At 40.7% G+C, this 27,630-nt stretch overlaps 1 protein-coding gene and 1 long non-coding RNA gene across 2 annotated transcripts in view; one reads left to right on the top strand and one right to left on the bottom strand.

Moving 5' to 3' along the window:
• Positions 1 to 27,630, top strand: part of LOC309353444 — a 162,835-nt gene that overhangs the window by 67,053 nt on the left and 68,152 nt on the right. The window lies entirely within an intron of this gene.
• Positions 1 to 27,630, bottom strand: part of LOC309381061 (macrophage mannose receptor 1-like) — a 46,482-nt gene that overhangs the window by 12,708 nt on the left and 6,144 nt on the right. The window contains exons 3-22 of the mRNA XM_081931464.1: positions 25,792 to 25,965; positions 24,008 to 24,172; positions 22,537 to 22,650; positions 21,834 to 21,980; positions 20,165 to 20,347; positions 15,877 to 16,034; positions 15,657 to 15,770; positions 14,024 to 14,139; positions 12,154 to 12,302; positions 11,067 to 11,266; positions 10,069 to 10,193; positions 9,179 to 9,266; positions 7,424 to 7,568; positions 6,506 to 6,547; positions 5,966 to 6,129; positions 5,160 to 5,227; positions 4,029 to 4,129; positions 3,718 to 3,860; positions 1,420 to 1,534; positions 266 to 423 (exon numbers count right to left, since the gene is read on the bottom strand). Coding sequence (XP_081787590.1) covers positions 266 to 423; positions 1,420 to 1,534; positions 3,718 to 3,860; positions 4,029 to 4,129; positions 5,160 to 5,227; positions 5,966 to 6,129; positions 6,506 to 6,547; positions 7,424 to 7,568; positions 9,179 to 9,266; positions 10,069 to 10,193; positions 11,067 to 11,266; positions 12,154 to 12,302; positions 14,024 to 14,139; positions 15,657 to 15,770; positions 15,877 to 16,034; positions 20,165 to 20,347; positions 21,834 to 21,980; positions 22,537 to 22,650; positions 24,008 to 24,172; positions 25,792 to 25,965 — 2,669 coding nt within the window. The remainder of the gene's footprint in view (positions 1 to 265; positions 424 to 1,419; positions 1,535 to 3,717; positions 3,861 to 4,028; positions 4,130 to 5,159; positions 5,228 to 5,965; positions 6,130 to 6,505; positions 6,548 to 7,423; positions 7,569 to 9,178; positions 9,267 to 10,068; positions 10,194 to 11,066; positions 11,267 to 12,153; positions 12,303 to 14,023; positions 14,140 to 15,656; positions 15,771 to 15,876; positions 16,035 to 20,164; positions 20,348 to 21,833; positions 21,981 to 22,536; positions 22,651 to 24,007; positions 24,173 to 25,791; positions 25,966 to 27,630) is intronic.

The raw sequence follows: 27,630 nt of genomic DNA, 5'->3' as shown, positions 1-27,630 counted from the left end.
GCCTGGTTTTATGGCAAAAAGTATCTGAAAAATACTGATTTTCAGTATTATATTTTTCCAATTCAGTATTGCTGGCAATTTTGCTGTTCCTGTTAACGATTAACTTACTTTTTGCTCCTTCACATTGCCTCTTTTTTCCTCACGGTATGGTTCTGACTTGAGGCCATGTACAGGAGAAGCTTGTGGGAAAGGAAGTGTTGTGGGGATGATATGGAGCAGTCTTCCAATTAACATTTGCCATATTGTGCATTCATCAAATACCTACCCTCTCTGCATCGTAATTAGATGACGGGAAGCCTTTTGCCCAGTTGGTGTAACTGACTCTGCTTCCATCTGTCCAGAGGTACATCTCTTCTGAATTGATATCATTGAATCCTATCCATGCATCCGTTGGGAAATTGTTCAACTGGGAAGTAAGGAAAGCTAAGGAAGGGAAGGAAAAGTGGAAGGAAAAGCTGACATCTCCAAAAACTGAGACACTATTCAAAACCAAACAGCCTTGAAAAACACTGAGTTTTGGAATGAATGGAAAGGAAAGGGGAATGCCTTGAAAATTAAATATATATACTATTATTATTATTATTATTAGAAAACACAGAGGACTGTGAGAAATGTTAAAACCACAACTGTAAGTTTTAGATTCTGCTTGAGAGTGCAGAGATAATTTCAGTGTTTCATAACTTCAAATATTAAGCATTATTACACACTCGGGCATCAGTTGTATTCAGATGGTATTTTGAACACAGGCAGACTCAAGCCTACATATTTGGTTTGCACATCTAAAGATGTGAAGCTCCTTCCACTCCCCACAAAATGAAAAAATTGTGGGAAACCCCATCCTCCCGTTTTTTGGTTTTTCAACATTTCAGAAACAAATGGGGGAAGTGTCCTCCCTCCAAACACACCTGGAGAAAACTCATGGTTCCCCCACTCCTTCTCCCCTTCCCAGGTGTCCCCATCCCTACATGAAGAAAAGAGCTTTGGAGTTTCCATTTTTGGCTTGTTGGTATTGTTGCTTTCTACTCCCAGGTCCCTGCAAACAATAGTGTTTACAATGTTTGTGCAAACAATATTTGCCTCAAGATCTTAAAGCAGGATCAAGCGGGGATTTGGGATCCAAGGTCACAGGCAAAGTATGGTTTGCCATTATGTCTAATTGAAGTAATGGGCAGGTGCCCATGCTGCCAAAAACATTTTTGTAGGCTTTATTGTATCATTGTTGTGTTATACAATTCACATTTTGTTTTGTAATCAATAGATGAGTATCAGAATATGATAATACTATTACAGCCTTTCATTGCATACTGAAAGAGATGGGAGTGCAGACTGATGGCACATTAGTTCCAGAAAATATAAAACTGAAGTAATATTTTGCAAGTATTACTTGTGCTTGCATCTATAGATGCAAATGTGGAGTACCTTGAACCCTTTCACTAGATATGGTAGCCAGGTTTCCTCGTAAGCCTTTGCAAACTGTTCGTGCGGAATCCCAATTATTTCGGTCTTCATCTGCCAACCCAAATACTTTGTAGCACTAAAAAGTTGAAGAAAGAATGATTAAAAAAGAAAGAAATCTGAGTATAATCTAGGTCTAGGTAGGATTGTCATCTTCGAACTCAGAAAACAGACATTGGCCTTGAATTCTCCCTTTACTTTAAAGCTGTGTCCTTTTTTGCACTTGAAATATGAACATTTTGAAATGCTTTCAGTTGCTTTCCTCCCCTACCCCTCAAGCTAGTGAACCAACCATAAGAGTTGGTTCAGATATCATGCTAAGCCACTGCCTGGCACATGAATAGGCCCTCTGTTCACATGCTCCATCCTTCCATTTGAAACTTTCAGGTTTCAGCCAACCATAGTTTGCCATTACTTCCAAATCAGCAAACTGGCCCCAACAAACCAGCATTAGAATCAAACTATGGCTTTATGTTACATCTGAATTAAGGGTATGTTTACATTACTGGTGGAAAAGTAAGATCTGAAAACATCCAGAAATATTTGTAAGAAGAACCTTCCCAAAACTCAATATGGAATTTGTTTTTATTATTAAACTCTTTATTAAGCATTTTCTTTTTTAAAATAATTGGTGCAATTAAGTTAATTGTACCACAACTGTGGTTACCTTAAACTATTTGTGATAAGTTATTGAACCTCATATATATAGACTCATCTTAGCTCAAGCATGCAAATACTATGTCAGCTTCAGATATTTAAGAATCCCAGATTTTTCTCTGCTAGGCTATTTTCCTGAACACAATAAGTCAGCAAATTAACCTCTGATTTCTTTTGTACACTGTAGCTATTACAAGTCAAACTTTAGACATTGTAAAACGGGTAAAGACGGAAACGACGATTCACAGGTGACATCACTTTCAATGCAGGATTGTCAATAGCAAGTAGTATCTAAAATTTCATGCAGAGCCAATCTGTTGCCAACCTTGTGCTGTGAAAGGCACAACATTCTCACATGCTTCTCTATTAACACAGAACATAGGAAGTTGCCTTAAAAGGTAAAGGTAAAGGACTCCGGACAGTTAAGTCCAGTCGCAGACAACTCTTGGGTTGTGGTGCTCATCTCGCTTTACAGGCCAAGGGAGCCAGCGTTTGTCTGCAGATAGTTTTTCCGGGTCATATGGCCAGCATGACTAAGCCGCTTCTGGCGCAACAGGACACTGAAACCAGAGCAGCACATGGAAGTGCCATATACCTTCCCGCCAGAGCAGTACCTATTTATCTACTTGCACCTTTACGTGCTTTTGAACTGCTAGGTTGGCAGGAGCTGGGACCGAGCAACGGGAGCTCACCCCTTCGTGGGGATTCGAACCATCAGCCTTCTGATTAGCAAGCCCAAGAGGCTCAGTGGTTTAGACCACAGCACCACCCATATCCCATAGGAAGTTGCCTTATAACAAGCCAAATCACTGGTCTGCCTAGCTCAGTCTTGTGGCTGCTGACTACCAGTGACTCTCCAAGGTTTCCGGGAAGATTCTTTCTCAGTCCAACCTTGGGGACACTAGGAATTTAACTTGGGACCTCTTCCACACAAAGCATACCACTGAGCTAAAGCCCTTCCCTGGTAAATTTATATAAACAAAAACTTTGCCATTAGAGAGATAAGAGGGGGGAGGGAATTATTAATATTACAGACACAAGGCCTCTTTTTATTGTGCATTCCAGATGATTTGTGCTCATAAAGCTGTAGGGACTATGACACATGATGCTGCTTTCAAACTTTTGCAGCACTCACACTGCTTCGTTTCCAATTAGCACACATCCCATTGAAATCCCATATCCTTTTTCTTTTTTACCACAAATGTCCTGCTTCATTTCTGTCCCACTTCTCTTGTTCTATTGCAACTCCCGGCAACAATAATGCGCTGGGGAAGCACCACAGAAACAACTGAAGCAGAATGAAGCCACCACTCATGCACAATTAGAGTGTCCATAACATGTTGGACCACATACCCAGAACACCAACCTGGAAGTGCCCCCAAAAAATGATACACAGCGCAGAATGGAAAGTACCAGATAAATGAGATCCGTGCTCATTTTGATCATGACCAGCTGCATAAGCAGAGCTCCATTATGATGGGGTCTGCCAATACACATTTTGAATATACAAAAAAATAAAAACAGACAAAGCCATGTGGGACAGTATTGTACATATTTATAGCTGTTTCCCAGTGTTCCTTTGAAACAAGAACATTATAATGGTACCTTGTTTTCAAATGAAAGCCATGATTCTGGACATCCTCCTGGAACAGAAGGGGCTGTAGGAGCAACTGTTGTATTGATTGAACTGTTGTGTCTTTCACATATGAAAGGATTGGGGTGGCCACAGTTTATATCATTCCAAAGTCCTAAACAAGAAAGAATAAGTGATCTGCCATAAAAGTTAAACCGTGCATTGCATTTAGGAATACCGTTCACCCTGTGTAAATAAGATGCCTTATTATTTTTCCTGGAAATTTCATGTGCACAATGTGTTGCCACAAAAATAAAATGTCGACAATCGGCAGATTACCCACCTGTCCTTCTGTAAATGACCACACAGTTTTCATCGTTGTTTGCAAAGTTGGGTTCATGCGGTGCCCAGGCTAAATACTGCACGGGGGTTCCATCCATCCAGCTTAAAGACAAATTATTCTGTTATCTTGATTTGTTTTCAACGTGGCTTAAGGTGCAAGGGAAATTCAAGGGTAATCTTTAGGGAGCAGGGAACCAATAGCAGCTTCGCAATGATGACTGCATCTTAAAAATCCAAGCTGTGGCCCTGAGAGCTGAACCAGATATGAAGGAAAAACCCAGTGTTTGATGAAGATTCCTTGTCGAAGAAATATAAAACAGGATTGTGGAGTCCTGTGAAGGAAGCTCAGGGGTTGGTGTGGATGTGAATCCTTCCTTTGCTTGCAACATCTTCCCTTTCTGCTTCTATCATAATTTGTATTTCAGTTCCACTAAGCAGCGCAAATATGACCTGGTTTGGAGTTTGAGGGCTGGGTGTCATCAGGATGTGAATTCCATGTTAACTTCCTTTAACCTGCCCATGAGTCAACTTCACTGGATCAGTGGCGGACTTTGGGCTTTAATATTTCAGCGGTGCCTTGTGCAATGCACCTCCTGCAACACCCTCTCCGCTTGATCATGCTCCCCTAAATCTGCCTCTGGCTGGAACTAGAACCTTAATTCTAGTATTCTAAAAAGAGAGGGAGAAGGACTTCCCTCTACTTTTTTTCTACATCATACATCAGTTTATAAACCTTGATCTTGCACCCCCTCAATTCCATGCCCTTTTCAAAATTAGAAAGCCCTGCATGTTGTATCTGTGTTTGCACCATACATTTAAAGCACATGCAAAGCATATACCCCTAAACACAAAACTTTCAGTTTACCACTTGCACAGCTACCCTTCCCAGCTACAGTTCCCCAGGATGGGAATTGGGGAGAGGGTTACTTTAAATGTATACAGCATACACATTATATACATCCCCACTAAGTTGCTGCAGCCTTTTTCCAGCTCTGCAATATGTGTGTACGCACACAGATAAGTTACACAATATACTGCATTGGGCTTGATTCTCTATATAGTACTATGCATATTTGTCTAGTATTAATAAATTGAGTCGCGTAATAAGCTCCAATGTTTTTTGTTTACTTACCTGACGTCTTTATCAAGGCTCAGTTTTAAGCCAATGTAGTAAGCGTTGGTCCAGTCGTTTTTTGAGATCTAAAGCATGAAGATGAAAATGCTATGTCTGAGGCAAACATTAAGTTTTTATACAACAAATGACCATGTAATCCCTTTAAAAACACATTGAGAATAACTAAAGTCCCTAGCTACCCAGTTAACTGGGCCTTCTGAAACTTATTTAAAACACTGAAAAGAAAAGAAATTTGTTATTCCAGGTCTCTTTCTATTACTGAATTAAACCCTGTGAAGGCCCCTGGGGGGGGGCTTGTAAAGTATCTCCTAATATGTTTTTGTTTTTTAGGGAGAAATCAAGCAAGCACCTTCACTGTTCTCTTTTCAGTGCATGCTAAAAACATTCTTGTTTAGACAAGCCTACCCAAATACTTAGAAAGCTGAAGAAATTTCAATCTGTTTTAAGTATTTAAACTTTTGTATGTTTGAAAGTACAGTTGTGAATTTTTCTTGATTTTACTGTTTTAGCTTTCATAAACTGTTTTGAGGTTTCTTACAAATCAAGCGGTGCATGAATCTTATAAAAAATAAATAAATACATAAAATAAAATAAAATAAAGGTGTGTAATTTAAATGGCAAATTGCTGTTACTCGGGGATAACAACATGAAAGGGAACAAAAGGTATGCCAAATTTCTAGAGCCAAATTTCTAGAGCAAGTGTTTCACAAAATGAAATTTCTGAAAAGGCATAGTCTTTTATAACAAAGAATGCTTACTACTCTGAAGTATTTATTTGAGGAAATAATAAACTAGTGCCTTACATATTTTGTTAAGAATCTTCTCTCAGTGAAGCTTTCAATGACTGCAAGATCTCCAAAGTTCTTCTTGCAAAACTCACGTCCTGTTTCCATAGGAGCAGTGTAAGTGCTGAAATAATACTGCTTGTCTCCATTGATGAGCCATCCATCACTGCTATATTGAAATTCTGCGAGAGAGGTGGTATGGATTAGGGGGGGGCGTGCATCGCTAACCACCCCTACCTGGGTCACTTCCTGCATCAGATCTGGGCTTTGAATAAACTTCTTAAAGCAATAGGGCACAGTAGGGTAGAGCAATGAAGGGGTGTGTAAAAATTATCTGAGTAGTTCAGATCCATAGATGCCTGCCCCATTGCGTCTAGTTTTGGACTCTGAGCAACTGATGTGGGAGAAGCTGTGCTTGATAACCTCATTCCTGAAGTGCAGCTCTCAAAGAAATTGGAAACCTCCATCTGCCTGGGTGGGAACGGCAACACTCACTTAGCTTCAATCCCTAGTTATTGACATGACATGATTTCTTCAAAGGAAGCAATGCAAACTTACTTGGTAGAGGTGGTTCTGTTGGTTCAGGCTTTGGTTCTTCTCCTGGGGGGAAAAATGTGATCCACACATGCATTATCCTATTAAAACCAATAATTAAGCAATGCCTCGGGGTGATCAAGGCAGCAGGAGCCCCTGTGCTGTTGGAGTTTGGTGAAGAGGAAGTTCAGCAATATCTTTTTTTAAAAAAATATTCTTAGTTTTTAATTTAACTATTTGTACACATATTCCATTTGTTCTTCAAAACATGTTATCTTATTCACAAATGCAAACCAAAATAAATCGGTATTTCTTCACATGTAAGTTCCCTCCACCTCCTTGCGACTCCTTAAAGCAACCTTAACCAATGGAAGCATAAAGCAAGTCATCTTGCTAGAGCTAAAATGGAAGTCTGCGAAAGTTGATAGAATTTCAATCAAAATTTTGAATTTAGAGTTTGGCTTTTAACTCCGAAATTCAAGAGGATTCCAACAAAAGGGGGAAAGAAACTTTTGACTAGCTCAGCTGAGCAGGATTACCACCAGATATGCAACATGACCAATAGCTTTTTTTTTTTTAAGGATTTCAGTACAATTAGGGCATTCCTTGGAGAAAAATTATCCAAAGGTTATTCACTAGCAATGTAACCAATATTTCTTTTGTCTCTGATAGATCAAGACTCAGGGCTGATTCCACTCGCTTTGCTGCCGACTGTATTTCAACTCTGCTGACGCCTGGTATGAAGTATTTATGGCAGCTTTCACACCATAAACAGCCACAGATTTATTATTGTCCACATCTTTGAGATGTGTGTGTGTGTTGAATTAATTAGAATGCTGATTTGTTTTTAAAACATTTTTAGTATTTATTTATTTTTAAATACCCTAGTATCACAAGCAATCTTCTGGTGACGTTACAGCTTAATAAGGCAAGAAATCTTACCCTTTTTAATCTGACAAATCCAGTTGTACAAGTCCTCACAGTGTATATCATTCCAGCGCATCCGATAATTTGCATTCAACTCTCCACAGTGCTCAATTTCATTGTAGTTATTGGGCTCTCCATACTCCCAGTTTGTATATCCAAGCTGAGGAGAAATAAGTTCGTTACATTGCTTGTCTGGAAATAAGGTGGTTTCATTGTAATGAAGGGTGCCTTCACACAGCAGGTTATTGCATACTCAGCACTGATCAGGCATGCAAATTCTTTTGCAGTGTCCACACTGCATTGTCCTCATCAAATTGCCATCTACAGCCTAGGACTCTCGTACCTATGGGACCGGCTCTCCTGGTATGCCCCACAGAGGACCTTACAGTCTGCAAATAATAACATCTTGAAGGTTCCGGGCCTCAATGAGATTAGACTGGCCTCCACCAGGGTCAAGGACTTTTCAGCCGTGGCCCCAGCCTGGTGGAACACTCTGTCACAAGAGACCAGGGCCCTGTGGGATCTGACATCTTTCCGCAGGGCCTTTGGTCAGGGTTCAGTTTGACTCCCTTTTCCCCCATAAGAACTTGCATGAAAGTGGCCTCCCAACTTTTCGCACAAGCTCATATAAGTTCAGCACAAACAGCAGGGCCTGGTGAGCATTGAAAGTCTAGGATTCTAGGATGTATTTTAATTGATTGCTTGATTTTATCTTGATGTGTTACATAATTGATGTTAGCTGCTCTGAGCCTGGTTTTGGCTGGGGAGGGTGGGATATAAATTTATTTATTTATTTATTTATTTGTTGTTGTTGTTATTATTGGTATTATTATTATCTCCCCACATTTTAATATGTATTTACAGTGCAGGGGGTTACACAACAGATGGAAATGTTAAATCCAGATGAAGTAGGAAATTAATATGGGATGGCATTTTGTACAGATGATGCAATGTAAACACTGTGCAGAACCTGCACAACATAAGCAGCACTAAGTATGCAATAAAGTGCCATGTAAAAATGCCCATTATTATTATTATTATTATTATTATTATTATTATTATTATTATTACCCCACCCATCTGGCTGAGTTGCCCCAGCTCTCTGGGCATCTTCCAACACATAAAAACACAATAAAACATCAAACAATAAAAACTTTCCGATAAAGGGCTGCCTTCAGATGTCTTCTAAAAGTTGTATAGTTGTTTATCTCCTTGGCTGGATTTATACTCACTCTTTAAGCATTCTAGAATGATGTTTTTGATATCATTCTAAAACATAAATACATCCTACTCTTCCTTTTCTACAAGGTCTACCCACTTATTTCACACGGGGAGAACTCTCAGTGTCCTCTGGTGTATCAACTTAATAATGCATTGTTGATGTCTTAAAATAACATCGTATGGCTATATGATTATCATAATTATCCTTAAAAACCACAAGTATAGACGAGTCCCTTGAAATCTAATGGCAGGGCGTTCTACAGGGCGGGTGCCACTACCAATAAAGCCCTCTGCCTAGTTCCCTGTAACTCCTTGCAAACCTCTCCTAATGGAACTGCCAGAAGGCCCTTGGAGCTGTATCTCAGTGTCCGGGCTGGTGGGGGATGGAGACACTCCTTTGGGCATTTAGCATTTTGCAGTATTTGGTTTCAAAACTTTATTTTTAGCATAATTTTCAGGCTCTGTATGTTCATTTGCTTCTCTTGGTTTTTGGCACGTAAGTAGTAAAATTGGAACCACAATATTTTAAAAACAGTGCAAGTCACTCACTGGAGAGCCATCGCTCCACGAAAATCCTTCAGTTGGACTTTGTAAATTTAAGCCTAGCCAGAAATGTGAAGAGCTGAATCCTTGGTCCCTAAGATATCACACAAACATAAGGAGACTTGGGTAAATAGACATGTTGCTTTATGAAATCACTTTTAAACTAACCCAACTATGTTAGCTTGTAATTGTAATGCTTAGCTTCTTGGCTTGTCTTTGAAATAAGATTCACTTTATGCAGCTCAGTATTCCGCCTCAAAGACCATCTGCTTATTACGACATATGTTATTTGTCACAGAGTGTGTTGTTTGCTATTTTTCCAATAGTCAAGTCATCTACTGGTTTTATTTCTGTCAGATCAATACATTTCCCATCTGAGGCAGAACTACAAATATTTCCCCTTGCCTGCTCTCTGCCCAAATTGAGGTGCATAATGCCCAAGATGAGTCACGTTGTTTAGACACCTTGATGCAGAAAATCCCACAAACACAAATCTCCCCTCCTTGACTAAAATCTACAGCTATAGTTACATTGAATAACTAACAATTCACCCAATGGCACCCAAAATCAGCTGATTGGAAGGACTTCCCTCATTTGTGGATTCACACAAAACGGTACTGCACAAGGGACTAAATGGCCATTTCCATCTTCTTATATGTAACATCCACACCATGGATGCACTCTTCTGCCTCTTTAATAGTCATGGCTTCCCCGCAAAGAATCCTGGGAACAGTAGTTTACTCCCCACAGGACTACAACCATCAGCATCCTTAGCAAACTGCATTTCCCAGGATTCTTGGGGGGGGGGGTGAGCCACGACCGTTAAAGTGGTACAAGAGTGCTTTAAATGTGGGTGTGAAATAGCTATGATAACATGGATAAATAAATTTACTCACGACAAATAGCGCTGCAGTGACCGTTCCTCTTGTGAGCTACTAATGGAGGCCAGCTCACCTCCCATGGCTCTACAAAAACTCTGAGAATCCGCCCACGATTTTTTATCATCACTCCTCATGAAAGCCTAATGAGGATATATTATTTTACAGTTAGGCACAATAAGATCTGCACATGACAAAAGTAAGAAACATTGCTTCATAATAAGGGAAGTTATAAATTATGTTCATTATAACAAAATAAATGTAATATAATTTAGATATTTTCAGTTCAGCTCAGCCAGTGCTTTTCTTCTAGAAAAAAAATGGTGATGGAACTGTGTACTCTTGAGTACCCTCAGAAAAAGAACCACTGAGTTCAGCTAACGTATTGTTATCATCATCTCTCTTAAACCAAGTCAGATGATTGGTTCACCTAGCCTATTATTATCTATTCCAGCTGGCTGGTGCTTTCCAAGACCTCAGACAAGTCTCTTTCCCTCTAACCCTTTTTCAACAGAGAGGCTGGGGATGGAAGCTAGAACCTTGGGCATGCAGAACAGATGCTCTATCATCAAGTTATCTATGGTACTTCAGCTATATCTGGAGTGAGAAAGGAGGACCACCTGTGTTACTGAGCTAGTCCAAACTTCACTTGCAATTTCTCTGGTATTTCCCCTCCAAATTGTATCCAAGCTTTTGCTCTATACGTTCTTTAATAGCCCCATGGCAAAGTTGCCAGGCACAACCTTTCGTTAGGGAAACTACAGGTGCTGTGTATATCCGTAAATGAACACAATTGTTACAAAATGGCAATAAGCCTTCAGTGACCTCTTTCCTAAGTGCTGTATCTCTGGACTCTCCCACTGATTGGAAAAGTGGGAAGAACATAAGGATGAGGGAACACAACATGTTTTTAACAAACGTTTCCTGTGCTAACTACAAAGACAAATAGATGTAAACAAACGGCAGTGCATATTTGGTAAGATTCATTAAAAAAAACTTGCAATTGAATGTCATACTTTGAAGCACAAGTTCCTACTGTCACTTGGACTCCAGCCGTCAGCGCATCTGGGGGCAGCAGTTGTCGTTGGTATCGGCGGAGGAGTCACTCCATCAGCAAAGCGCTTGCAGAGGAATTTTGCCTTTGTCTCACATTTCAGAAGATCCCATAAGCCACCTGTGATTCCAGTCCTCATGGCAACACAGCCTGCTTTTCTCCCTTCGTGGGACAGGGCCATGTAATTGACACAAAAAAGGAAAGGGAAAAACACATCCACTGCCAATTAGCAACTTAACCCCTAGATTTGTTTTAGCATAAAATCTCAAGGGTTGAAAAAAAATATTGTACAATCAACACAGCTTTTCTTCTTGAGATCTGTGCTGGAGGGGTTGCTCAGAGGTGCCCAGCTGTAGAGATCCTGGTTTGGTGGCTCCAGTTGTGGGACCCTGCCTTTTAAGAGATTTGGCAGGCCTCATTCCTTGCAATCTTTGAGAAGTGTTCGATGTATATTGAGGGTCTTGCATGAGCCTCTTGGATTTCAATTTTAATGTGGTTTCATTGTTTTATTTCGACAGATTAAATGTAGAATTATTATTATTACAATTGCTGTTATTCATTATTACTATTATCATTAGCCACAATTCATGAGCCGATCCCAGGGTAGGCTACAACTATTTAAAATTCAGAATTTGTAATGCTGTAATTTTAAATATAGTTGTAAGCTACTTCGTAGAGAAAAAAATCTCAAAGAACAGGGAATAAATTTATGAAAAAAATAAATTCCTTTTTTTCTATACTGCAACAAAGCTGAGGTTTAAGCAAGGGGGTTTCAAAAGTAATACATTTTCAGATCTAACCAGGTCTGCAAAAACTTAACAAAGCAACTTACTTATACCTTGAGCAAGCAGAATGGAAAGTTTAAATGGGGCAAGGTAAGTGCCAAAGAAGAAATATTTCATCATATATTTATTTGTTCTTATGTCTGTGAGCAGTTCTGTCTACAAAACAGACAGAACATTCTGTGTAATAAGGAGAGTAGTCAAAATTTTGCCTTTCTGCGGAAAATCCAGGATTTCACAGTATCTCTATAGAATTGGTCTACATACCAGGCATTTCAACATTCCAGTGGGTATATTCAACAGTTTCCCCACTGGTCCACATGAATGTTCCTCTTTCTTGTATGTCAGAAAGACCAATCCAGAAATATTGTTCTGGCCTGAGCCCAATCAGACTAGTAAAATACGCTTGTTCATATCTGCAGAAAAGGAATAAAAGGCAAAAGTAGCATTTCATTTCTATGAAATGTTTTGTGACGAAACCCCTGCAAATGTAGCCATGAAGTAGCATGGGCTTGTATATCCAACAACTGTACAAATAAAAGTGTTGGTTTCACTGAGATGGAACATTCATCCCTATGGGAATAAAAAAATGTCTTTTTCAGGAAGGAAATATTACAGCACCCAAGAAAGTTCAAGGGACCAGAGGAGGACATGTTCAGACATTGCAGAATTAATGTTCAGAAATAAGTCTGGATCCTGGGGGCATGCTCTGCCTTAAGCCTCCGTATGCTAACCATCTAAGCCTACAGGGCTTGGATCCTAAATTTCCATTTGTGAATTGAAGATTTCAGATTTATGGAATGGGCCTTTCCCACATATCCTTTCCCTTTGAAGCCCCCCACCCCATACCCCTTAAAAATATTCTCCTGGGGGTTAGGGAACAGAGCTGAATGTGTTGTGGGGGCAGGGGTCCTATGGAAGAGGGAATTGGCAGAAATTTTAAGAATGGAGGAGCAATTTTAAATCATCATCATCATCATTTATTATTTGTACCCCGCGCATCTGGCTGGGATTCCCCAATCCAAGGTATGGATTCTCTAAGTTTGAAATCAAATGTGCAAGTTGTATATCATCAACTTCCTAAGTAAATCAACGTAACAATATCACTTTGAGTGGATGCAGTTAAACACTCCTAAATTCCATGCTCCCACCTTCCTAACCCTTCCCTGGCATGTTCCCACCTATCCTTCTCTTCCTGGCCTTAACAATAGCCAAGGTTTATGCTGCTACTGCTCTAAACTGTGGTTAATAGACACCACAACTACTATTTTTTATCTGTGATATAGCAGGGTGAGCAACCTCTGGCATGTGGGCTAGATACAGCTCTCTGGACCCCATCCTGCCCATACAGCCCTCCTGGTCCCCTCCCATCCATCAGTTTTTCGGAGGAGAGTAGCTGAGAGGGAAAAGAGCTGTGGTGTTGTGCAAAGGGTACAACTGCAGCTCCTTCCTCTGCAAGAAGGTCTTGCTTCAAGAAGACCAGAGCACGGAGAAAATATTTCAGCAGAGACGGGTGTTCCCTGCAAATACGCCAAAAAGTCATCCATGAATTTTGCAGTTGTGTGCATGCATACGATTTTTACAATGCAATTGTGTTTTGAAGTTTTCTTTTTTCTTTTCAAAAGCCCTAAGACTTGCAGTTGATCTTGCATTTATGCTATGTACATATTTTTGCTGGGATTACTGAATTGTTTTTGACTTTTGCATATTCAGGACAGAAAAGGGGGCAATGCAGTGCTTTTGCATTTTATAACCTATAAAAAAAATGATGTAAAAGACGGAATGTGCAACTTGAGTGAAATTACTAATAAATCAATGCCTCCATGAGAAATAGCTTTGTTGCATAATATTGAGGTATGGTGTATGAATCTGGCTCCTCCCATTTTTATGTCTAGTCCCACCCACTATCGGCATGTAGCCACTGGCAGCTTTCCAACAGAATTATGTGGCCGTCCACCTGAAAGAGGTTTTTCATCCTGCCTTAAATTAAAAGACGTTTTAGGGAAGAAAGAATCCTGAGATTTCTGCATGATGGCACTAGGCCTTAGCTTAACAAAAATGTCATATTTTCAATTGTCAGACAATTATTTTTATAAATAATAATAATAATAATAATAATAATAATAATAATAATAACCTGTCTGCAACAGAAGCTAAATGAGCATTGTCCTTTATACATGTTTGATTTGCTTCTGCGAATGTTGAATATACATTTCCAATCATGTAGCAGTATAAACCGTGTCTTTTCCAGCCCTGTTTGGAAGGAAGAATAATGTACTTTACAGACAGCCTGTGAGGTCAAGTGTGCATATTATAACCTTTTAAAAACTCTGTTGAAGACTGATGAAGGTTGAGCAAGAGACAAAAACAGAATGAAAGGAACAAAAACTGGGTGAGTGCAGAAAGTAATACAGCTAAAATACTTCCTTAAATGAAATAGGATATTAGGAATGTTTAATCAGTAAAAAGGCCCTTTCCTGTAGGGATATCCGTTTCATTAAGAGTCTATTGTTTTATAGGGATATTAAACCAATTTAACTTATCATTGTATTTGCTCTGCTCCCTTGTGCAATTATGTTTGTTTGTTTTTTCACTTTCTAAGCATGAATTCTGTTGAAATGATTTTTTGGTGGATCTGACAATTGTCTACTGTTGATGTTGGAAGATGGTCAGTTCCAGCTAATCAAGACTTTATTTTCGCAGATTAAGGGTTCATCCAGACTGCCTTCTATGCAGCATTTCCAGGCACACATCTGGTATTTCCTGGTCTGTGCCTGAGAGGGTTTTGGTTTTTTGCACCACCACTTTCCCCGGGAAAGCCCATGTTCTACCCCTGAATCAGAGCAAATAGCAACCGGGTTGAGAACTTGATTTTATTTAATTATGCCAAGCGAATAACAACTGTTTATTCCTGTGTTTTACTATTTCCCTTCCAATAAAATAGCTGAGAGAAAAAACTCTGTACAAGAGTGAAAAGGAGGGGGAAAGGTTAGGATCCTGACAAATGCCTGGCACATAAAACAAGTTTACAAAATACTACTAATTCAATCTGCATTTTCCTAAATTAATGCTTCCATGGCCAAAATACAAAACTTACAGTGAGATGATTGGTTTAATTCCACCACATCAATAGATATGGTTTTGGGTTGTTGTTTTTTTAAAAAAGAAGGCTTACAGTTACAAAGCAAGTAAGATAAAATGGCACATAAAGACACATAACTAAAGACACATAACTAAAAAAAGTGGGGGGTAGCAGGCAGATAACATCAAGACAGTTAAAGGTCTCAGATTCCAAAAACTTCAGCCAAACAACCACCACTGTAGACCAAACATTAAAAGCCTGGATGAATAAAACCATTTTTACCCTTGACAAATATCCGTAAGGCTAGAGGTCAGGAATATGGACCTGAGCAAGACAGGAGTATGTTGTGCATGTTTGTTCCATGTTTGTTGTGATACGCTTTTTTAAAGATAGGCTGTTCACTTGCTATGGTTCTGCAGAGCATTTCGGAGGTGGTTGGAAGAGAACCTGAAGAGAAGGGGGAGCCTGGGGGATTTTTTCAAATGAAAAACCACAATATACAGTAGCTACAAGGTTTCCAGAATAACTAGTTATCATGAGCACTGACTGGTGGCAACAGCAGATGACCACCCAAGTGTTAGGTAAGCCCTTGTTGCATTGTAGGTGCTGCTCATTGAATGTGAGCACAACAACCACTTGGGGGAAGTGGGCCAAAGAGCCACTGGGAATTCTGTATTGATCTACTTACTTTCTGGCAGCCTTCTTCGACTACATCTGCTTCTCCCGGAGTTTCTTTTAGTGGTTTGCTTTTGCAAATGTATCCATGTTTCACATCACAAGGTTGATCTGCCCAGAACCCTTGCTGCATTGGACAAAAGGAATTGCTTGGTAAGATTTGTGACATATTTAGACAGGAATATACTTGGTATAGTAGAAGCACATCGAATGAGCCATCTGCTTTACTTTACCTTTCCTTTCATAACCACACAGTCTTCTTGTCTGTTGTTAGCATGTGTTGGCTCTCCACGCAGCCAGTTCGTGTATGTTACAGGAGTCCCATCCGTCCATTCAAAGTACATTTGAACCTTGCGGTCATTCAGCCCAATCCACAATTCATCAGATGAGCCTAACAGGATGAGCATAGGCAAAAATGACACTCCGTTGGATGCAGATGAGCAAGGGGAAATGTAATTTCTGTACAGAATGTCTAAGGTCCAGGCATTTTGCTATTGAAGCAGCACCATGTCAGCCATTGCATGCCTAAATAACTAGTTTCTCCAAGCTCAACCTGTTGGCAATAAATGTTACTCTGAAATTCAATAATGGGATCTCAGTTTCCTCTACCCACACATGAATTAAAATCTGCCCATTATTTTTAGCTTGCTGTTCTGAACTATTTCCTGTAAACTACTCCAGCTCTCCCCAACAAGGAAAAGGTTTCTTTAATAGTGAAAAGGGACATTAAGCCTCTTCTTTAATTAACCAAAGTGGGGGGATGAAAAAATGAAATGTCCTTTATGCCAGCTTTCACTAACTTGATGTGCTGGCTGGGGCTGATGGGCATTGGGAAAGCAAGCAAACTGAGAAGAAATGCAATTTGGATTTGGTAATTACCGTATTACTGTTCTTATCCTTTGAATTATTTGTTCTCTTTGGACCGAGCTTCCTATGAACATCCATGGGATGTGAAGCAGAGCCTCTCTTACAGACTTTAACATCTGGGCATGTTAAGTACATAAGCATGCAAAAGCAGATCAGTTCAGCTCAGTATCCTGTTCCCCACAGTGGTCAAATCAGATACCTCTGGGAAGCCCACAAACAGGGTATGACAGCAATACATCCCATTTGCCACAATGGTCCTGTAGTAGCTCAACTATCCAATGTCATTTCCAGCACTTGGTACTAAGTAGCGCACTACTTCTTGTACTCAGAGACATATGCCTGATCTCATTTAGATCTTCAAGGATTTGTGCTTGGATGGGAATCCAATGGAAGTGGGCAAGAATTGCTTTGTACGGCCAGAAGTGCCAGCAACGAAAGCAGAACCCGCCTTCTGAGCCAGTGCAGCTCTCAAATAAATTTTGAAGAACAGCTGCACATAAAATTGTAGAGTTGAATGGAACCTAAGGGTTACATGCAGGTGACCCATATGGGGAATCGAATCCACAACCTTGGCCTTATCAGCACCACACTGTAACCAACTGAGGTAACTTTGGGGACACTAGACAAAGTGTCTGCTGTATCTCAAACCTTTTACTGATAGTACTTTAGTGTGGTCGCATCATTCTTTAACTCTGAAATTGCCTTGGGTTAATGAATAAATCAGAATATAGATTTCAAAAGCAGTAGCAGTGGCGTACAGGCATTGGACTAGGGGGACTAGGCTAGTCCCCTAAATGTTCCTGGGGCACCTCCCTCCCAAAGCCCAGCTTAGGTAGAGAGGTGTGATGCTCCAATGGGCCCAAGAGCCCTCCCGCCACCTTCCCAAAGCCTGCCTAGCTTTAAGAAGGAGGCAGCAGGGCTCCAGCATACTGCCAGAGCCCAGGAAGTTTCTGCCCAACTTAAGGAAAGGGGGCACGATTCTCATGGGCATGACATCAGCACACACACCCCAATCACCCTTGCAAGCTGGTGCCTCTGGCCCTAACTGTTCCCCTATGAAAGATTTCACCGCACGCCACTGAGCAGTAGCAACAAGGAAAGGGAAATTATAAGGAAGGGGAGACAATGCTCTGGGACATGAGAATTTGCACAGAGGGATGAAGGGACACTGAATGGGCTGGATGAGAGACATGCAGAGACCACTGATTTCCTGCAATGATCTCTTACCTTCTCTGTACATATATCCATGCATACCCATAGATAGAGGAGCAGAGATGAAGCGGGAAACAATGGAACTGGTAGGCTGGATGGATTGCTCTTCAATGATAGTTTCCCAATATTTTTTTTTAAAAAGGCTACATCCAGCAATATTCAATTGTCACCATATTATTTTTTTGAAGAACCAGCGGCAAGTTAATAGCTAAAAGTGTGTTCATGGAGTTTCTTGCCCTTAACTGTAAGAGATGTCACCACTGAGGCTGAATCCTGAACCCGAGCCCAAACATAACAGGTGTTTCCTTTCCACTGACCTGAATCACTAAGAACAAGATGGTGCTGCCAAGATGTGTACACAGGACTTCCTCTGACTAATTCAACATTCAAGCAGAATGTAGTACACTGTTTGGTTTTTCTGGCACCTACTGTCATTATAACCTCTGCTTCATGACAGAGATATTGCTTTTAAATGAGATTTTCCATTGCTCCTGGTCCTGCATTCCTGACACTTACATAATGTTTTTCTCCCTGTTTGTTCTTGCAACAAGGTCTTCTCCCTCATTTTTCCACTACACCACATCTGCATTATGCTGCAAGACACAGGATCCAGCCAGCTAGCACAGAAAGTTAAGTACTTAATTCGTTAAGTACTTAATTCGTTCCGGAGGTCTGTTCTTAACCTGAAGCACCACTTTAGCTAATGGAGCCTCCCGCTGCTGCCACGCCGCCGGAGCACAATTTCTGTTCTCATCCTGAAGCAAAGTTCTTAACCTGAAGCACTATTTCTGGGTTAGCGGAGTTGTAACCTGAAGCGTATGTAACCTGAAGCGCATGTAACCCGAAGTACCACTGTATTATTATACCCACGAAGAATGCTAACAAGTTGTTCAGGGTTTCTGATGTTCCACCACCCACTGAGCATGATATCTTATTCAGCAATCCCTTCCAGCAGGCTATCTTATACCAGGTCAGACTGCTGGCCTATCTAGCCCAGTATTATCATCACTGACTTGTAGCAGCTCTCCTGGATCAAATGAAGTTGTCTTCCTCAGCACCTGCTACCTTATTTTTGTTGGTGACAATACAAAGCTTTGAATCTGGCACTTTGTTCAAGGAAAGTGTTTTCTCTACAGCTGAGGTAGATAGAAAAGCTTCCTCATATTGAGTCACACCACTGGTCTACCTGGCTCTGTATTATCTGCATCAGGGGTGAGGAACCTGTGGTTCTCCTGTGGTTGCTGGACTACAACTCCCATCAGTCATGCTGGCTGGGGCTGATGGGAGTTGGAGTCCAACAACATCTGGAGGATTATAGCAGCTCTGCATGGTTTCAGACAGAAGACATTGGACATCTCCATACTTGGAGATGCTGGGATTAAGCCTGGAATGAATTGCATGCAAAGCATGGACTCTGCCACAGCGTGATGGCCCTTCACTGCCAAGCCTTCTCTCCCAGCTGTACTGCCTGCTGTACATTTTCTGCCCTTGAACCAAATCATAGCATTGGCACAGCCCAGTCAAAGCCGTTAGTCCAGGGGTTGTCAACCTGGTCCCTACCACCCACTAGTGGGCATTTCAGGATTCTAGGTGGGCGGTAGGGAGTTCTATGGCACAAGCTGAATCCTCCTTCCATCAAGCACTGGTGGGAAGTAAGGAAATTTTACCTTCATGAAAGATGCATTGGTGGGAAGTAGGTATAAAAAGGTTGACTACCCCTGCGTTAGTCCTTGGAGCCTTTTGAGCCAATGCCTTATCTTTTTCCCACTGACTTAGCATTGACATTTCATTAGGTCACTACAGATAATGATAATGATATTGATAATGATAATGATAATAATTTATACCCTGCCCATCTGGGCAGCTCCCAACAGAATATTAAAAACACAATAAAATATCAAACATTAAAAACTTCCCTAAACAGGGCTCCCTTCAGATGTTTTCTAAAAGTGAGGTAGTTGTTTATTTCCTTGACATCTGAAGAGAGCATGTTTCACAGGGCGGGTGCCACCACCGAAAGGCCCTCTGCCTGGTTCCCTGTAACCTCACTTCTCACAGGGAACTGCCAGAAGGCCCTCGGTGCTGGACCTCATTGTCCGGGCTGAATGGTGGGGGTGGAGACGTTCCTTCAGATATACTGGGCCGAGGCCATTTAGTGCTTTACATCTATTGTCGTACCTCAAGCAAAACAACCTCTCCACAGATGCATCTTAATTCCTACAAGCCTGAGAAATTGCTAGGCTGACACATATGAAATCAAAGACAAAATGAGGCACACTAGAGAAGAAAGCTTTACCGAGTTGAAAAATGCTGCGAAATAGCCACTAAAATTCTTGATACCATTGTAATCCCTAGATGGGATGAAAGCAGGTGCCAGTTATGTAAACTACTGTTGCTACACAAAACATGCTAATTGTTAAGATACCATGTACAAATACTCACTGTACCCAAGCTGGGAAATTGTAAAGCTGTACTCTTCAACGTTGTGGATACTCGCCAGATCTCCACCTTCCTTTCTGCATGATGCTAAGGCATCATTCCACAAGGCCGGTGTTCTGTGAATCTTGTAACAGTGGCCTGCATATGATATCCATCCCTCAGGACACTTAATATTCACATTTGTTTCTGGGAAAACAACAGCCACAAACAATGATCAAGTAGGCACCTATGCACACAATGCTGTATAGATTCCACATAATGTTAGGGGCATGCACATCAGAAGGTCAGCAGTTCAAATCCCCGTGACAGGGTGAGCTCCCATTGCTCTGTCCCAGCTTCTGCCAACCTAGCAGTTTGAAAGCACGCCAGTGCAAGTAGATAAATAGGTACCACTGTGGCGGGAAGACAAATGGCGTCTCTGTGTGTTCCATCACAGTGTTCCGTTGCATAAGAGGTAGTTTAGTCATGCTGGCCATATGACCCAGAAAGCTGTCTGTGGACAAATGCTGTCTTCCTTGGCCTAAAGTGAGATGAGCACCGCACCCCATAGTTGCCTTTGATTGAACTTAACCATCCAGGAGTCATTTACCTTCTTTTACCTAGGTGTGTTTATATACACACACCTTTTCCTCATCACTTAAGCCCCATCTTCCTTCAAAGATTTCCTTTTAGTTCCCAATCCAGCACACACACAATATTGGCGATCTAAGCCTCCTTCACAAGTTTGCAAACCAACGTAAATTAAGTCTGTTTCTCACACTATTGATAAACAGGTGCATCAGCAGGGAAACTTGCTAAACAAGCTCCCCACTTTAATTCATAAATATAATGATTGTGTCGCTAAAAGGAGCAGGGAAATCTTTTAAATAATGTAGAAATGCATTTAGGAAACACCTGGGCATGTTTGCGTAGAATGCTGAAAGGGAGTGGAAGGAAACTGTGACAACGCTTTGGCGTAGCACACAGGGATATTTATCAGAATGTGCTTTTAAGAGCAAAGTGGTGTTTTCCTGTCTCTCAATGTCAGCGTCTCTGTTACAGATAATGGAATTTGCTGCCATAGCTGTCTAGAATCTGGATGCTTCCTTCTCACAATGAAATGTAAATACAATGTTTTAAATTCAAACTTCTGATGCCGAGGACATACACGTTCTTACATTTCAGGTGGGCTCTACCATAAAGGGACCCAGAATTGTCTCGTCAACCGCAGACTCCTTTAAAATAAAATACTTTGCATTCTGTTTCCTCTCATGTTCTCTTTGGAGAATACAGCAATAAATAAACCTGAAGCCATGGGCCAGTTTATAAGGAAGACTTTGAGCATGCAGAAGCCCTTGGCTGCCAGCACAGAGAAGGAGGCACCACTGAAGGAAGAGGATGGATTATTGAAAGTGGAAGCAGCTGCTACTGTTGAAAGGGCAGAAGAAGGTTCCTCATGGATGGTTGCAGGAGCTGTCAAAGCTATAGCTGAGATGCTTGCACATACTAGGGATGCTGACTGTGTAGACACCTGTGTTACGCAGCCAATAGACCCTTTTGAAACAACAGAAAACAATACTATCCTCTTCAAGAACTGGGAGTTTTGAAGACTCCTCTTCAAAGAGCTCCAAAATACATCTGAACCTTTCCCTTTTTTCATCAGCCTACTGCCAACTTCTATTCATCAACCTACCTGAAGAAATAGTGATGGAGTTCAGACTGGAATTCTCTTTTTTACAAATGTAACCAAGTTTCTGACTGCATTCTAGAGTTTCCCATTTGCCATTTTTACTGGGATTAAATGTTCCACAGGTTTTTCCAGGCTCTGGAGAAGGACTCCCTTTAAGAAACGGGCACAAATAAGAAGGATATTCACTTTACAGAGTTCAAGGTCTTCGTTACAAAATTCCATTGTAGCCAACGGGCATGTAAGAGGCGTTTACTACACAAAGTCAGCTCAGTAATCAGATCAGCACATTTAATTGATCCAGGCTGCAATTTTGCTCACGGCAAAAGTGCTCGGTTCAGTGTTTCGCCTCAAGATTTCAGGCCTTCAACCTATATTTGTAATGAACATATGAATGATTCCTCACAAGTCATCATGGCCAGTGATAGGATGATGGTATGTATAGCTAAACATATCTGGAAGGCCATAGCATATTGGACCCAAGAACACATGTTTTGGATATCTAAACAAAAATTTCAGGATGAGAAGATGAAATGGGGCATCATGAATTGCACTCTTAGTGGGGAAGGGACATTTGAAATTGTGGGGGGGTTTTTTGCTGTTGATGTTGTTCTCTACTGCAAAAAAAGAGGGGAAACTAACAGATATGAGGAAAATTGAAAAGACAAGTGCATTTAGAATATATAAACACCCAAACAACAGTGATTACCTGGTGCCCAGTTTAGGTATCTGAAAGGATGGCCACCACTCCATTGCCATCCACGGTTGGAGTCCAAACTGTTAAGACCAAACCAGAGTTCAGTAGTCAAAGTGGAAGTTAACCCTGAATGAGCATGCAAAACACAGCAAGGCATCAGTCTCAGGAATGCGGACTCCACAACAGGCAGTAGTAATTACAGGTACCGGTAAGTGGGTAAGGATGAGCATCAAAGTTGCAGAGCGAAGGAGAATTTCAGCAATCGAAAACTTATTTTACCACTGCAGCATTAAGAAGGGAGAAGCACCATCTGCTAAACATTTCCTTTGTGGGCACAACAACACCTTACTGAATTTGGTAAGTCTACCTCTAGACCTGCCTTTCATGGTTACGACAAGAAGAACCAGACAAGATGGAGCCAAGTTCTTGCAGAAAATAAGCATTTGCGATGAGTCTCATGCACGCACTCTCCTGGATCGTGGTGATCAAATACATGAAGTAAAATTTAAAATGTGCAAAGTACTTTTGGCTCACCACTAAATCTCCACAACCTGTTCATACATATCTGGTGTCAGGAAGTGTGACTCCCACAGCAGAGAGTATTGGCAGTTTGCCTGGGGCATCTGTTTTCACAGATTAAGCAATAAATCTGATCGTTTCACATTGAAATTGAAAATGTGAAAAGAGGCTTGAGCAAATAGTTCCTTGTGAATGCAAATCGGTTGCTCAGTATGTGCAAGACAGTCAAGCAACAAACAAGCCCACCTAACAAGGTTTAGGAAAAATAAGAATAAGACAAGAATTTGTTTGTATTGTTTGTTTTTCTGTTTGTGTTTATTTGTGTTATAAAATGAATATTTTTTGGGGGGAAAAGCAACAAACAAGACTCTATAGTTTGGGTGCATGAGTTTAAATTTCTTCATTGCCGTGATAAGGCAGTGCAAAAGTAGGGTTCTTAAGCAGGAGAGCTTGCTTTTGACATTTATGAAGCAAAGCTACAAGATCACTTTTCAAATGTTACCTTGCACACAGGGGAGGCAGAAAACCTAGGAGTGCCATCGCCACTCTCAGCCTTCACACATTCAGCTTATTGTGTTCATGTCTAGATATTATATAGAATCATAGAATTGTAGAGTTGGAAGGGACCCTGAGGATCATCTAGTCCACCCCCCTGCAACGCAGGAATAGGCAACTGTCCCATATGGGGATCAAACCTGCAACCTTGGCGTTATCAGCACCACACACTAACCAGCCGAACTATATAGCTACACTTCTTTCTGTGCGATTGGGAATCCTGCTTTTTCAGAGTTCTCAGTCGTAAAGACAAACGGACAGGCATAGTAGAAGCATAAGATCTATGCAGAGAGATCAGGAATGGGGATAATGCAAGTTCTGTTGTGCAACTTTCAAGTCTTTCACTTTAATTTATTTGGGATATAATATATGACATGCTACAAAATATCCATGCACATGGATAACTTACCTGTTAGATACATTTGCTCATGTAACTCAGTAATTCCCAACAAACGTGCACCTTGTTGCTGACAACTTTTCCTCGCTTGGTACCAAGTTAGAGCAGCGTTTGAGTTTATCTGGTACTGAACATTGGTCAAATGGTCTGTATTCCACAGCTTGTCCATTCCGTCAGCTATAGGGGGAAATAAAGACAGGCTTCCAATGTTCATTACGACAAAATGAAAGAAGCATTATTTACTTATAAAGTCTGAATCCATAGCCCTGAAATTAACATAGACTTATAAGTATTTTCAGAACTGAACTAAGGGACTTCCGGAACACCCCATTTGTGGTAGGTGACTTCTGCTTTGTTTTTACTAAGGTAGCTTGGACATGCCCTCTCAAACAATAGATATCTAAAGTATATAATAATATTTTCCTGTTCCTGTCTGGATGGTTCTGTCAAATCTTCACCTCCTGTGGTCTCTACTGAGCCAGACAGTTTGTGAATTACTTCTACTCAGTGACACAGAATGCTTTCTGAGCTGGCTGGATCTATAGGTTTGGCCATTCCTGTTAGTTTTAGCTGTTATCTTTCTGCTTTAAACATCAATAAAGATATATATAAATATTTAAATGCAATGACAAGCTACAATGCGACTCCAAGTGGTGGGACTGTAATAATATAGTGCTAAGATTCATAGGAAAATTCCTCCTGAGTTGTTCTAGGGCTCTGTAGAAAAATACAGAGTTTTGACATTGGGACAGTCAGACATGTGATCTTCTTTGATTTTGCCTTTATGTGTTTCTTTTCTTTTTGTTAAAGGCATTGACTTTTAACCCTTCGCCCACACCATGGTCCTGATAGAAATTGCCACATTCCCCCCACCCTTGCTATCCACAATGGAAGCTTTTCTCCAATTGCAGATAACAGGCACAAGGACATCCTAGCTCCAGTCAGGACCCCGGCAGGAACAAGCAGTTAATATTTGTTAAATCATATTCATTTGTAATAAAGGAATATACAATGGGATAGACAGGAAGTCCAAAGTGTTGGCACATATATAATTTTGGAATAGTTTTTTGTCCTTGTTTCTTTTCTTTAGTTAATAAATTTTGTATATAAACTTTGTATACATGCTGAAAATTATATTATAATAAGCCTTGTGATGTAATATGATAATGTTTACCTATGTAACATAAGAAAGTTAATAAATAAAACTCAAAAAAAGGTTTGTTAAATCATTACATCCCTGCCCTTTTCAGAAAAGTTGCCTATCTTCACAGTTCAATAATATGCACATTTATGTATGTTTTATTGACTAAATGATCAATTAAAATAGTGGTTTTAGCCATCCACATTTAGCCATATATTTAAGGCACAAAACGTCCACCAAGGAATCATGGAACTAGAGTTTGTTAACGGTGCTGGGAATCGCAGCTCCATGATGTAAACAACAGTTCTCAAGGTTCTTCGGGAGAAGCAATGTACAGTCGTACCTTGGATCCCAAACGACTTGGCGACTCGAATGTTTTGGCTCCCGAACGCAGCAAACCCGGAAATAAGTGTTCTGGTTTGCAAACGTTCTTTGGAAGCCGAACGTCTGACACGACTTCTGTGGCTTCCTCTTGAGTGCAGGAAGCTCCTGAAGCCAATTGGAAGCCGCGCCTTGGTTGTTGAACCTTTTCGGAAGCTGAAGCGACTTCCGTTTGACAACCGAGGTGCAACTGTACTTTGAATATATGGTGTGTAAACGGCCTTAGATAGTGACATTTCATGATCCAGGCTTAAGAAACAACTACAGAACTTACATTTCAGTGGGCAAAAGCCATATTTCCTGTCTGTATCATAGTTTCTAGTAGTTGAACACCACAGCCAGCCATCGGACCTGCCAGCATTTGTACACTCTGCATACCAGTTACCATCAAACTGGAAAGGGAATACACATGGTGCTCCATTGGCATTGCCGTTCAGAGTGAACGTGTCTGGAAAGAAAGAGGAAGAGAAAAGTGTAAAAGCAATAAAAGAACCAGTAATAAAGTAATCAAGTATACCATTACTCTGCTATACTTTAAGACAAAGTGTTAGCCAACTAGCCATGGCTTACAGCAGACACGGAACAATAATTGTGTAATACTTTAGAAGCTAGCAGGTGCATTATTCCATAAGCTTTTGTGGATTATCAAAATGGTGCACCTTATGAAGAAGACTTTAACCTATTTATTAAAGTCCATAATAAATTTGTTCATCTTTAATACCTTACTTAGTCTTTGATACAAGCACTGCTCTCTTTTTTGTTTGGCTCAAATTGTATCGCGGTCTACTTTACAGCATTTTCACAGGGATAAAAAGACTAAAGCACTTTGGCAAATGTAAAAAGCTATTCCTTAAAAATGGGATAGTGCCAGAAATAGTTTAGAACAAAGTGTGCAAAGCTCATATGTAGGAAGGCAGTCTACAGATGCCTATGCAACCCAACTAGCAAACAACCATACCGTTATAGGCCTGAATATCCTATCTGTGTTCAATATTCTTATTTCTTTTATTTTTAGAGATTTTTTATTATTTCAAACATGCCTCCTTGCCCTAGTTCAAAACCAGAGACAGGCAGGCTAGAGGGAGACATTTCATTTCATTTATTTCATTTATTTGTTTGTTTCTTTGTTTGCTTGTTTGCTTGCTTGCTCTTTATTTATGCTTATATCCCTTCACTTTATTCCACATTCTGGAAAAAGGTATAGAAGTGAATAATCTGAGAGGGAAAATAATCTTCTCCCCTAGGGCTGGACTTTTAGAAGACATCTGAAGGCAGCCCTGTTTAGGGAAGCTTTTAATGTTTGATGGATTACTGTATTTTAATATTTTGTTTGAAGCCACCCAAAGTGGCTGGGGAAGCCCAGCCAGATGGGTGGGGTATAAATAAATTATTATTATTATTATTATTATTATTGACGGGGATGTGTGGGAGGGAGCTAGGCTACAGTTCATAATCACATGAAGAGGGTGTGGCGAGGCAGGGAAGAGAGAGGATGACTGAATATGGCTTGGATGCTCTTCCTGTCTCCGTGTTGTCATGGTTACTGGCTGGGATGCCCTGGTTCATAAACCTGAGGTTGACACCGAGATGTCACAAAGTAGAGGAACTGTCTGAGCACTTCCCCTCAATGACACATCCAAGTGCAAACCTGGCATCACTTGCAAATATTAAATTGGGTAGAGGTTTCATAGAATTGTGGAGGGGAAGGGATCCCAAGGGTCATCTAGTCCAAAGCAGGGACCTCAGCTAAAGCATCCATGACAGACAGCTATCCATCTGTGCTTTGCTTTTCTTTTTAAAAAGGGAATTAATAACATTTTGAACATCTCCACAACTGGATATTTGCACGTTGGTTCTGCCTTACCCTAGATGTTATCTATTGTTCATATAATTGGACACGGCAATTGAGTCATGCTCTAACTCAGGGGTACCCACACTTCAGGTGTTGCTCGACCCCAACTCTCATCCTAGCTGGCCACTGGCCATCAACCAATTGGGTTGACTGTGGCAGATGGGAGTTGTAGTCTAGCGATATTTGGAGGTCACCATGTTGGCTACCCTTGCTGTGACCATTTGTTGCCTATTCTGACAGAAATGATCTTACAGCTTGGCA

This window comes from Podarcis melisellensis, assembly GCF_964234715.1.
Source record: "Podarcis melisellensis genome assembly, chromosome: 12".
Classification (NCBI taxonomy): domain Eukaryota; kingdom Metazoa; phylum Chordata; class Lepidosauria; order Squamata; family Lacertidae; genus Podarcis; species Podarcis melisellensis.
The sequence above is the reverse complement of the archived record's forward strand: the minus strand, read 5'-3'. Positions and strand labels throughout refer to the sequence as shown.